The 13,244-nt window shown below is 54.3% G+C and overlaps 1 protein-coding gene across 2 annotated transcripts in view; it reads right to left on the bottom strand.

Annotated features, from left to right (window-relative positions):
• Positions 1 to 13,244, bottom strand: part of STX1A (syntaxin 1A) — an 85,576-nt gene that overhangs the window by 23,004 nt on the left and 49,328 nt on the right. For both annotated transcript variants that reach the window (XM_026861550.1, XM_026861549.1), the window contains 2 exons: positions 6,899 to 6,973; positions 3,532 to 3,605 (listed from right to left, as the gene is read on the bottom strand). In XM_026861550.1, coding sequence (XP_026717351.1) covers positions 3,532 to 3,605; positions 6,899 to 6,973 — 149 coding nt within the window. The remainder of the gene's footprint in view (positions 1 to 3,531; positions 3,606 to 6,898; positions 6,974 to 13,244) is intronic.

The following is a 13,244-nucleotide window of genomic DNA, read 5'->3' as shown; positions in this document are numbered from 1 at the left end:
CAGGCATGGCCTCGGCACAGCCCCTCACACCACAGTGTGACCCCCACCAGGGAGCGTCTCCAGCCTAGCTGAGCTCTCACCACACAAGGCCACGGCCGAGCTGGGACACTCAATGCTACTCACAGAATAGACATGAACCAAAGAAGCTCAGCACCAGAGTGCTGCACCTGAGCTGACAACGCTCAGCACCAGGCTGCACTGAACAGGAAGGTGATCTATTCAATAAAAATCAATTTTAAATAAAGCTAGTTCCTGGATTCATTTTCTTGTGCCCCAGACTCACATGTGCCCCAAGACGTAGTGTCAGCAATGCTTGTGTGTGACGCATCCTACAGGTCCCCCTCATCTCCTGGGCCCTTTGTAACTGGTGGCCACAGAGTGGTTTGGGATGCTCCTTCTATGCTCACCAGGAGCTGCCAGCAACACTCACCCTAGCCCACTGACCTGTCCTGCCACAGCGTCATTAGGCAGCACAGCTGACTTACAACTATGGAATGATTTAAATTGCATGGGACGTTCAGAGGTCCTCTTGCCTCCTGCCCTGGAGTAAGCTGCCCAGTGCTTTTCCACCCTAAGCCCCTCAGAAGTTGCATTTATTCATGCTGGCATCTTGATGCCATCAACCCACATCAGTCTTGTATCCCTTCTTCTGCCATTCCCTCTGCTGCTTCCATGCATACACTTCCCTTAGATTTATCTAACTCTTTCTTATCTCTCCCTACAGGAGACAAATGGGACGGGACGCTGCCTGCTCATGAGCAGTGCTCCCCACACTCACTGCTTCTGCAGGACCAAGTGAGAGGACAAAGAAATGCTTGTGCCATTTCCCAAGGCATACACATTTCAACAAGACCTCTGCAGCAAGGACCAAGCAAATGAACACTGCAGAGTACAGAGTCCAGAAAACCACAAACCATGTGTGGGAATTTGGAGACAAGGGGACCTGCGAGCTGAGCAGGCACCTGGGGTCACCCGGGAGTGATCCTCCCTCCCAGCAAGACCCCCACCACAGCCTGACACATGGTGGTTTGCAGGAGAGAAGTGACTCTTTCAGCCAGTACATGAGCTTTAGAGTCCAGGTAGTTGTGGAGGGGGCTAAAGCCAGATCCTGGGGCAGGGTGCAGCAGCACCCACGAGTCGACCACGGCTTGGGCACACAACTGTCTGTGGGCCCTTGTCCACCAGGGACAGGCTCACGCACCCTCAGCCTGGGTGGGTCTGCTGGAGGATCACCTGGTGCCCCCAATGCAGCAGCAACCCCCCCACCACCATGGGCCACTCCCCACCACCGCTACGGCCCGGGGCCACACCACAAAGCCAGCGCACAGCAGACACAACGCCTCTTTAGAAAGGCCTTGGAGGGAGCTGCTCCATCGAGGGTGACACATAAATGACGGGAAAGCTCTCATCAAACAGTTCACGCAATCAAGCCTCTGGACTCTCCTTCTGGCAAGTGGAGGATCTGAAGCCATAAAACATGTTCTTTCTCCATCACTTCCCCATGAGAATTAACCCACATTTTCAGCCCCTCACTGAGTACTATGGCCAAATTTACCCCCTCTAAATGAAATACTTGTTTGCTGTGTAACACTTTATCTGGGGATGAGTGATCCCTGTCTAGAGCCATTTCATCAAGCTAAACTAGTTCAGTTTTGGGAGCTCAGGCCATAGCTGACAATGGACAGACTAAGTAAAAAAAGGCCACAGTCACACAACACAAGATACCAACCCAGCACAAACTGACCTTTTTGGATCCACTTTCCTCTAAAACTTGGAGTTAAGGACACGTTTGTGGGTGCAGTATCAGGTGTCGCCCACCCTCCGTGCATGGTGTGAGAAGAGTATGGCAGCTCCAGCCAGCATCAAGTCTTGCACATGTCCAAGACAACTGCATAGCTCTGACTTTGGAAGATCAGTAAAAGCATGTCCTGTTTTCACAAAGTGCCTCTTACTTAGGAATTCAAGCCCTGGTCTCAAAAGCAGCTGGAAACCATGGATAACCTTGTCCCACAAGTCCTCAGATCATCAGCAGTCAAATGCTTCTGGGTTAACATAAAACCTGTGAAGATTCCCAGGCTGAATGAAGGGTGTACGAGGCTCAGTCGTCTCCCCTGCCCTCAGCTCCCCTCCACATCCTTTCTCCTGACGCTCTGTGCTGCCTTCCTGGGTCGTGCCTGCCTGCTTCCCCAAGGAAATTTTCTTTTAGCACTTTCTGCCAAGTTGTTGGCCTTTTCACAACCTCATTGACTGTGTTCTCTCTGTTGGTGTTCTCAAAGTCTTCCCACTAGCACCCACCACGGATGTCAGAGAGATGTCTGTGACCTGTCCTCGTCTTCCAGCTGCCTCAGGCCAGGACCTGAGGAGTGCCCAGCAGGGATGTCTGCAGCAATCAGACCTTCCTGCTGCAATCAGCTGTCCCTCAGAGAGAAAAGCCTGTCTACAAGACACTCCTAACACTTTTCTCATAAAATATTTCTAAGCTACTTCTTGACTTCAGGGGGATGGGAGGGGAGTTACTCAGAACTGTAGGGTAAATCAGGATGGAAAGGACTCCAGAAGGTCATGCAGCCCAACTTCTGGCTCAAGGCAGGGTCGGTGACCTCCAGTTTATAGCACGTGCTGTTGGATCCATGGACAAGCCCCATGTCCCCCAACCTCCACCTCTTGTAGAGCCAACACCCCATCTCAGCTGCAGACAGAAGCAGGAGCAGCACGACCCTTATCACAGCTGAGCACAACACAGCCTTGGGACCACCCAGGTGGAGGAGAGGGAGACACACCCGATCTCTGCCTCTACTCCTGGATAACCCTGCTATGAAGCCCATCAAAAGAAGGTGCTAGTTATTGATGGTTTCATGGGAACAAGAGGAAGAGTTGTGTCAGCCCTTCACAAGTTTAACGTTTCCTGGATGCCGTATCAATGTCTGGTGGAGGGGCAACCACAGCCCCAACAGGGAGAAACATTTCCAGAAGGCTGCAGGTCTGCACAGTGCTCTCTGAAAAAACACCTGTCTTCTTCGATTAAGTGAAATGTGAGGTGAGTTAAGCAGCTGCATCAGTTAAGCCTTGTTCTCATTTATGAGCTGTTAAAGCATCCTTCCAGGCACCGCAGAAACACACAGAGACTTCAGGTTTCTGAAGACGCAGCAGGCAAACATTCTCCACCCAGAGCTGGCGCTTCAGAGAGTATTTTTGCTCCAGTCAGGATCACCTTTAGTGATGCTTAACATTGATGTACAGAAACCCACCTTCCTGTTCGTCCACACAGACACCCAGACTGGCCCACGAGGATGAGGCTGACGCGCACTGCCCTCCGCTCCGCAGCTCCTTCAGCTTCTACTGAGGTCACGGGTCCTTCACACTGGCCCTTTTGCTGATCTCTTCAGAAATGTGGTGCATTCCTCTGCCCGGTATTTGCACACCAGAACCTGACTGCTCTAAGCCAAGCACAGCCCTCTCCTCCCATCCCCCCTGAGACCCCTCCAGCTGCCTCCAGTCCTCCCCTCCCCAGTGCCACAGGCAGAGACTCACCTGAGTTTTCCTTATCCGCAGGTCAGCAGATGACCTGTTCAGTCCTTCCTCTTGTTCAATACTCTGTTCAATACCTGGTTGGGGTAGAAGGACACAGATTATTTCGCGCTGTTTAGAGAAGAAAAAAGGATTGTTTGGCAAAGAGATGGGAAAAGACTGAAGCCTGTGAATCGAAGAGCATCTGGCACTGAACAATCCCCAGCTCCTGACTAGCCAGCAATTTAGCCTGGGCTGGCAGCAAAGCCCTGTTTTATTACTGCAGAGCACTCAGTGCCTGGCCACCGGCCAAGACTTGATGCTGTCGAGGGCAGCACCCGTCACCCCCAAGCTGGTAAGCGAGGATTTCAATACAAAATTGATGTGATGTTCAGGTCTGATCTCTGCGCTTTCTGGTATTCAAACAAAATGGAGTGCTGTTCTCCCCCTGCTTGGCAGGAGGAGGAAACCCAGAGTTAAAATGTCTCTACAAAATACCAAAGCTCAAGACTCCTCCGGGGACCCTAAAAATAGTAGGTCTGCCAGCTGTCTGGCCTTGCACAGGGAGGACCCACCAGGCTGGTGAGAGTGCGCTTCATCTTGCTGAACCACAGCGAAGCAGAGATTTGCTCTTTTAATTATGCCCAGTAGTGTGACTAAGTGAGATAAACTCCTCACTTGACCAGAGACCATAAACCACAGTAGGGGGGAGGGCTGCCCTGCTCAGCATCCCACTGTGGTGTGGGCAGGGAGAGGGCATGGGGTTGACAGGGCAGGTCTGGCACAGAGCATGGCAGTGCAAATCTGCTCCTCAAAGCCAGCTCAGGACATGCTAGTTAAAAAACTTAAATTCAGGGACTTACAAAGCCTGGAAGAAAGCTCCCATCAGCCAGCAGGCTGGCTCGGTGTGCAGAGACACCCATCCCCACATGGACCAGGTGTGAGCCAGTGGCACGCCTCCAGTTTGGCTGAGGACCCCATCCCACACCCTCCGTGCTGGAGCAGGCCCACGAGCCCAGCACGGGCAGACTCCTTCTGCAGCAGGGGCTCCCCATCCCTGGAGCTGCCCAGTGGCTCCCCATCACCCCAGCGTGGCAGGGCAGAGCACAGGCCCCAGCACCACTGTGGCAGGCAGCCCCGCTTCTGCTGCACGCTGTTCAGCCCGCGCGGCCCCCCCATCCCAGCCTGCAGAGAACAGCAGTGCTGCAAGGGGGGCTGCAGGGCTGGGAGCCCTGTGCAGTGCTCACAGGGGGTCCCACAGCACAGCGTGCTCCAAGGGAGTGCTGGGGGGCACCAGCACAAGTTCTGCACCCCTGCCTATTCCCCCCTGCTATCTAGAGCCGATCTGACAGGTCCCGTCCCACTCAGTCAGATGGCCACAGCACCGCTTCTGTGCACCGCCCTGCCTGCCAACGCTCTGCCTGCTGCCTGCCCGACACGTTTCATCAGCCATTGGTCGTCCTGCACACTTGTCATAAACTGTTCCCAAGGAACAGTATTGGCAAACATTGTGCATTTACCATAATTAATAAAATCACATTTTCCCAAGAAGCTGGCAATTAGAATTAGCCACTGCATGAGCAATGTCTGTCCTAAAGAAGTCAATTCGTTGTCAGCAGATGGTGTTTTTGATCAGTGCTAACTGTTTTCTTTCATGGATCATGCTGGCCATGAGGCGATCTGGGACTAAGCACAAGGACTAATCATCTGTTGCTCCAGGTAAATGCAGTATCAGTGAGTCTTTTCTGGAAGAAGGAAACAGCAATTGGAACATGTTCTGCAAGCCTTCGGGGTCTCAAAGCCCCTTAAAAAACACAGAACAAAACACCTATGGAAGAGGATTTTTGTTTTGCACAGGCTAAACCCACCTGGACACCAGGGATCCCATTATGGCTGGGGGGGCTCTGGCCCGTGGGGAGGGATCCCCTGGTCTGCGGAACAGGTAGGTTGGCCCCAGATCTCATCCCTACATCCAGCTGAGATCATGTGCCAGGGGAAAGAGGGCAGCAAGGGGATGGGGGGGCACATGTCCCCTTCTGGCATACAAATGGGACATGGCCATGCCAGTGGTGACAAACAGCTCCAGCCATACCCAAGTACCCCAGGATTGCTGGGCTCCCACAAAACCCTGGGATTAGGGAGAACACTGCTGTCATGGGGGAAACACCAGCTCCTCTCCCACCCTTTCAGGCACAGCCAGGCCTCCTGCAACAACCTCAACCAAATCCCAGGCTGATGTCCAAGACCACAGCAGGCAACTCTGAGGTGACCTGCCTCCTGCCTCAAAATGCTGCTGTCCTCACTGACCCCCTGAATCACCTGGGGTCCCATCTTGGGCTTTTGGGCTTATCCAAGCACTCCAGCACAACCCCAGCCACCAGCAGACTGACAGTCTGTTCTCACTCTCCAGTGGTGGAATTGACTCTTCCAGTGGTGGACTTGGTGGTCGCGCTGGCCATGCTGTCCCTGCGCTGCCCAAGGCAGAGGCATGCTACAACAATGGGCCATGCTACGAGACAGAATGACCTTCCCCAATGGCCCCTTTCTTCCCCCCCACCCGCAGGGTGGGGGCAGTGGGCAGCACAAGCTCCAGGGCAGCAGCCCGGTGCCAGGACACCTCCAAGAGCAGGCAGCACCACCCAGCCTGGCCGGAGCCACACGGGCAAGAGAGACCGGGGCTCTCCAGGGGGGACCCCTTGGTGCTGCACCTGCCTAGGCTCCCTGTGCTCGGGCTTGCTCAAGAAAAGGCTCGCAAGTCCCACTGCAGCATCTCTACTACTCAGCCCTGGCACACCAACCTTTGGCCATGTCACGGGTTTGCTCAGAGCCAGCGCTCACCGGGAGAGCCCAAAGTCTGTGAGGGCTGGTGGCACAGGACTTGCTCACGGCCCACACTGTGCCCACGGCCCCGCTCCCTCACCTCCGTCCTGGGAACAAGGGGGCACAAGGGGGCAAATTCACAAAAGGCAAATAAAAGCAGCTAGAGGGTGCTCGGGGAAGGGACGATGATGCCCATTCTCAGGTGATCCCTGCAAAGCAACAGCAGATGCCACTTGTGGCTGTCCCCTCCCTCAGCTCCGCTCCCCTCCCCATGCCACCTCAGGTTGCCAGAGGACACAGATGGGGCCAGGCCAGGTACCTGTGACCTGCCCTTTCCCACCCACAGCAAACCACCCCAGAACTGTCCGGACCTGAGTCAAACACCAGCTGCTGCCAGCACAGCATTTCTGGTCACTGGGGAAAAAGCGGGAAGTGCTGAGTGTGGGGGCATGGGGCAGGGCCCGGCTGCACCCCCAGCCCAGGATGGGAGCCACAGTACCCACTGTCAGGGGATTCAGGGCAGAAGCACAGCGGGCAGAGCTCCATAGCAGCCTCACAGGCAAATACTCACTCTTTAGCTTGGAGCGCACTTTGTTCGCCGTCTTCTTTATGTCAGCCATCAGCTCTTCCAGCTCCTCCTTCGTTTCTGGGTAGAAAAAAAAAAAGAGCAAACATGGATGCATTGGAGACACTGCTAATGTCTGCTGCCCAGACCCACAGCATGTGGAGAGCACCCCCCGCACCCCGCTGGACTCCTCAGAGTCCTGACCCTGCAAGTAGACCTGCTGCTGGTCGGGCAAGCAGGGAGCTGGGGAGCTTTTCTGAGGGACCCCCTGCCTGCACAGCCCGAACCTGCCCGTACCCAGCACTCTGCAGAAAGCAGGAGGGAAGGGACACACAGTCCACAGTACTGGATCTTGTGGCTAAGAGAGAACCACTGCTGGACACCAAAGCCCTCCTGGTCTCTAAGGGCTGATCTCCCCAAGCCCCTGCCACGCTGGCCAGCCCTCCCCAAGGCATTACAAAAGGTCATTTCTTTCACTGGCAACCCCTCACTAACAGCCAGTGTGTGTGTTCACTCCCCAGCCTGAATTTATTGCTTTTGGTAGAAAAGTAGGGGCTGAAGTGGTCAGAACGCCCCCCCCAGTCCCACAGCCCACAGCTCAGGAGTGACTGCGCAGCCCAGCAGTGGTGGGAGGGTGTAGAGCAGCCCTCGTGTTCCAACAGGCAGGGGCACGGGAATTCCAAATAAAAGCAAGTACAAGCAAGTCCCTTCCTCCCTGTCCCCACAGGCACCCCCCGTGTGCCTGTGTGACCTGCGCATGGCTCCCACTGGGAGAAGAGCCTGGCTGACACGCAGCTCCCGTCGGTGAAGCTCAGCATCTCCCCAGGGCCGCCTCTCCAAGACTGCGAGGGCTTTCACAGGAGCCTCTTGGCCAAGACTATTGACTTGACTCGAGAGAGGAGGAGACTACAGCACATTCCACACTCGAGAGAACTGAATCAGCTCGGGAAAGTCCAGGCCCTGCCTGACCAATGGGCTCTGGCTCAGGGCAATCTGCCCTTGATCCCAGCGGCAAGCACCAGGACCTGGCTCTGAGTTCACCACCACTGACAGCACAACCACTGCACCATCGCCAGGCACTCGGGTCTTGTAGGACTCATCTCTGCACTGCACCAGCATCTCCAAGCCACAAGCCGTGCTAGGCAAACCTGTATTGGAGCAGAGCTCCTTGATGGAGGGAGGGGTGGATGGATGGAGAGCAGCCCTGCGGAGAAGGACTGGGGGATGCTGGTGGGTGACAAATGGGACATGAGCCGGCAACGTGCGCTCACAGCCCAGAAAGCCAAGTGTTACCTGGGCTGCGTCCCCAGCAGCGTGGCCAGCAGGCCGAGGGAGGGGATGCTCCCCCTCTGCCCTGCTCTCCTCAGACCCCTGGAGCACTGCGGCCAGCTCGGGGTCCCCAGCACAGTTCTAAACTGAACAAGGGCAGATTTAGATGAGATCTAAGGAAGAATTTCTTCCCTGTGAGGGTGGGGAGGCCCTGGCACAGGTTGCCCAGAGAAGCTGTGGCTGCCCCCTCCCTGGAAGGGTTCAAGGCCAGGTTGGACGGGGCTTTGGGCAACCTTGGCAGGGGGGTAGGACTGGATCATCTTTAAAGTCCCTTCCAACCCAAACTATTCTGTCAGTCTGTGATCATAACCAGGTTCCTCTCCCAGAAACCAGTGTCCTTGAAGGAGCTGACACTGCAGTTATGCCCCTTGCCACCCTGAGCTTCAGAAACTGCTGAACCCCACGGAGCCCAGCAGGAGGGGTAGAGTAGGGGGCAGAGCACCTGTGCCCAGCACAGAGGTACCCAGCTGTGCTCTGCCTGCACAGCCCTTCATGCTGCATACCTGCAAAAAGGCTGGGTGGTACAAAACGCCTTGCGCTCACCCGTGGGCTTGTGGCAGCCCAGCTGGCTGGTCACGGACTTAACCGTGCCCTGACTGTGGGATCAGCCAACACCAAAACTCAGCAGTGAGACCAGCACACTGCAATATCTCAAGATCCATATACTAAAGACAGTACGAACCACCTGCCATTCAAATATGATTTCTTGGAAATGTTGCCACCCTAATGATCCCTCTTGATTTTGATGAGATCAAGACTTACTTAATTAAATAAAAATTTAATAGACTCTAGGCACATTAACTGAGTCATTTCAATGGCTGCAGTAGCTGTGATGCTGTATGCTCCCAGCTGCCAGTCACAGGCATAATTAGGAAATCATGATGATGGGAATGTGCTGGGGGAAGGTCACATCCTATCGACAGTTGTACACGTTTGACTCAGAGCTAAGAACTTCAGCACTATTGGGAAAAAGGGAAAATGAACACATCTGAGAATACCTTCACCCCAGGCTCCAGGTAGTTCTGAGCAAGCCAACACGGCAGCCTCACCAGGAGAAGGGGTACAGTTAGATTTTTGCTAGAGAACAAGCACAAATGCTGGAAAAGGAAGAGGACATTTTAAGACAGAGTTCTCATTCAAGTGACTAATTATTTATTTTTTCCCCATTCTTGAAAGAACTTGTATTTAATGAAGAAACAAACCAGTCTGGGCGAGTAACTCCCTGCACCCAGGTGGGCTGTGGCCAGCGGATGGAGAACCAAAGAAGTAGGAGTGCCAGTGGACAGCAGGCTGCCACAAGCACAGGGACAGGCTGGGAGCTGGGCTTCTTTGACTGGGATGTGGAAAGCAAAGGAGGTTCCTACTGCTGCCTACGGCTACCTAGCAGGAGGGTGAAGAGGAGCTGGAGCCAGACCTGCTGGTCCTTGGAGGGGACCTTCAGCTTCCTGTTGAAGCTTGGAGTGCACAAGGACAGGACAAGCAGTGATGGATCAAGCTGGGACAAGCAAAATTCAAACTAGAAAACAAAATGTCATCATGAAGGCAGTCAGACACTGGACTTGGGAACGCTGTGAGACGTCCATCCTTAAGGATATTCAGCATGTGGCTGGGTGTACACTTGAGCAACCTGAGCTAATGCTGGACCTCGAAGGCCCCTTCCCACTCATCACCACCTTCAATTTGACAAAACAATTTCACGTAACTTGCTGCTACATACTTCTCCTTCTCCCTGCAAATCTGGGCTGAGGGATATGCTGCAGTGATGCTATCGCTGAGGCACACAAGGCAAGTGGTGAGCACGGGTGAGCATCCCCCCGAGCTGACTGCTCAGGAAGGGACAGGACTACATGGATGGATGGAGGGGCATGGCACACAGGCAGCCGGGCTGCCTTCCCTTCAAGTATTTCCAACTGAGCAGCAGGGAGAAAACACTCCTTCTGGCTGACTTTGAGTCACAGGACGTGTGAGGATTACTTGGCGACCTGGCAGGCACAGGCTTCCCAGACAATTATTTTCACATCCATGGTGTCTATTTAAGTGACTCACTCAAATCTATTTATCTGTTCATGGTGAGTAACATTCAGCAACAGGAAGCTGAAGTACCACAACACCGCTGCTGCTATGGCCAGCGTCACCCCGGCGAGCAGAGCAGTGCTGAGGGCAAGGCACGGTGTTTGAGAGGCCAGGCCAGGCTCCCCTCATCCCGCAGCTGGCCCCAAGGGCAGCAGGGGAGCAGGGATGTCCCCACAGCCACCAGCACCGTGGGGCTCTGTCCCCAGTCCCCACTGGGAGGGGAGAGGAGGCTTTGACTTGAGGTTGAGCCTTGTGCCCCTGAGCTCCAGAGCCTGCTGGTACCTGCCCCTGGAGGGGGCCCCAGGCAGCACTGGGGAGGCAGGGATGCAGGTAGGGATGCAGGCAGGGGTGCAGGCAGAGGTGCAAGCAGCAGCAGGAGCTCCCTCTGCCAACAGCAAATGGGGCACTTGCCCCACAGAGGGCCAATGCCCAGCCCAGGCTGGTAATACCACTCAGCTCCAGCACAGCCTCAGCTGCTTGGGAAAGAGGAAAAAACAACTCCCCTGTGCTGCCCTTCCCCACAGCTCTCCAAGATCCCAAAAGCATCCCCCACGCAACAGGGAAGGGGACCCACACGAGGAACCGGCACCCAGAGCTGCCACGTGGGGTGCTCCTCAGGGCTGGGGGGACTCACCGGCAGCCCAACGCTCAGCATTCCTGTTCCCCAGTACCAGGAAAGGAGGGAAAAAGCCTCCAGAAGGCCCAGGGTGAGCAGGAGGGTGGCAGCAGCAGCAGGCACCAGACCCCCACCCTTCACAGGTAACTGCAGGTGTCTGACACGCGCCTGCCACAGCACAACCAGCATCACTGGGACGCTGACTGCACAGACGGGTCGATTCTCAGCTGTCAAAGCTCTCTCACTCATTATTTGGATTAATAAGCCTTCACCTCTTTGTGCCCTGCAATTCTTTACTGACAACAACCAAACAACGTAATCAAGAGGAGTACAATTTCAAACTAAGTCATAACTGAGTTACCTGATAGAGCTGGGAAGAAGGATCTTTTTGGCAGAGTTACCTCTTTCACTAAAAAAATTAAAGAAGATCCTGACCACAACTCCTCCAAGGAAAATTGAAATAATAAACCTTTCTTGCCTTAAAACTTTTCTTCTGTCTCTCACAGATTACCTGTGAGATTACCACAGATTACCCATGTGCCTGTTTATTTTGGCACTTACATTTACAAAATGTAGGGTATTTTTTAAAGGCAAATGCCAAGAGGAAGCACAGACCTGGCAGCCTCATGCTGCATCTGGTCTCTGCGAGCAAGCCATAATAAATCCCTCCTAGGGATCTATGGAGTTCGTGGAAACATTTTCTATAGTGTTTCGTGGCCTTATAGTAATAAAAATGAAACTTGTTTTAAAAAAAAAAAGATGGAGGAGGTTAGCTGGAAATGCTGTTCCAGCCACAAGCTGGGCACTACTGGCCAGTCAGCCCCCACCTCCACAACCAGTAAGATCATGGAGCAGATCCTCCTGGAAGACATGTCAAGACACAGATGACAGGGGGGTGATAAACACGGCTTTACCAAGGGCTAATCAAGCCTGACTAAGATGGTGGTCTTGAACACTGGAGTGACTGCATCAGTGGACAAGGGAAGAGCTGTCATCTGTCTGAGCTGCTGAAAGGCCTTTCATATGGTCCCCCACAACTTACTGCCCCTTATTTGGAGAGACACAGACTTGATGGACAGACTGTAGATGGGTAAGGAATTGGCTGGATGACCACATCCAAACTGCTGCAGTCAATGGCCCAAAGTGCAAATGGAAACCAGTAACAAGTGGTGTCTCCCAAGGGTCCATACTGGGCCCAACACTATTTCATATCTTCATCAACAGCACAGACAGTGGGATGGAGAGCACCCTGTGTTGGGTCTGGGTTTGAGTGGCAGGGTTTTTGGTACTGGGGGAGAGGGCTACGGTGGTGGCCCCTGTGAGAAGCTTCTCCCAGCTCCCCTGGCTCCACGTCGGACCCTCTGGCCAAGGCCAGGCCAATTAGTGATGGTGGCTGCACCTCTGTGACAATGTATTTAAAAAAGGGAACCTGGGAGAGGGTTGGGACTGATGAGGAGGATGTATGAGAAGGATACCTGTGTGAAAAGGTGACTTGAGGTCAGAGGAAGAAAGGAGAAGGAGATGCACCAGTGCAGAAACCCCCCTGCAGCCCGTGGGGAGAGGGCAGGCTGTGCCCTGAGCCCACGGGGGGAGCAGATGCCACCTGCAGCCCGTGGAGGACCCCACAGCGGAGCAGGGCCTGTGCCTGGAGAAGGCCGGGACTCTTGAGGGCAGCCTGTGCTGGAGCAGTCTGTTGCTGGGGGCCTGCACCCAGAGGCGGGGATCCACGCTGGAGCAATTCAGGAAGAGCTGCAGACCCTGGGAAGGACCCACGTGGGAGAAGTTCATGGAGGACTGTCCCCTGTGGGAGGTAGCCCAGGCTGGAGCAGAGTAAGAGTGTGAGGAGTCCTCCCCAAGGAGGAAGGAGCAGCAGAAACAACGGGTGACCACAACCCCATTCCCTGTCCCCCCATGCTGCTCGGAGGGAGGAAGGAGAGAAATCAGGAGCAAAACTGAGCCTGGGAAGAAGGGAGGGGTGGGGAGAAGGAGTCTTTATGATGTGGTTTTATTTCTCACTGTCCTACTCTGTTTCACTGGTAAATTAGTGGTGATGGTCAAATTAAATTGATGGGGTTTTTTCTTCCTCAATTGAGCCTGTCTTTTGCCTGTGACCATAATGGGTGAGACACCCCTCCCTGTCCTTGTCCCAATCCCTGAGCCTTTTGCTTTATTTTTTCCTTCCCATTCTTGCAGGGAAAGGGGTGAGTGAGTGGCTGCATGGTGATCAGTTGCCCTCTGGGCTTAAATCAAGACACATTCTCACCAAGTTTACAGATGACACTGAGCTGAGTGGTGCAGTGATACACTGGAGGCAACGGGAGGGAGGGAGGGAGG

The sequence above is a fragment of the Athene cunicularia genome (assembly GCF_003259725.1).
Source record: "Athene cunicularia isolate RWA chromosome 19 unlocalized genomic scaffold, athCun1 chr19_part1, whole genome shotgun sequence".
In the NCBI taxonomy this organism is placed as follows: Eukaryota; Metazoa; Chordata; class Aves; order Strigiformes; family Strigidae; genus Athene; species Athene cunicularia.
The sequence above is the reverse complement of the archived record's forward strand: the minus strand, read 5'-3'. Positions and strand labels throughout refer to the sequence as shown.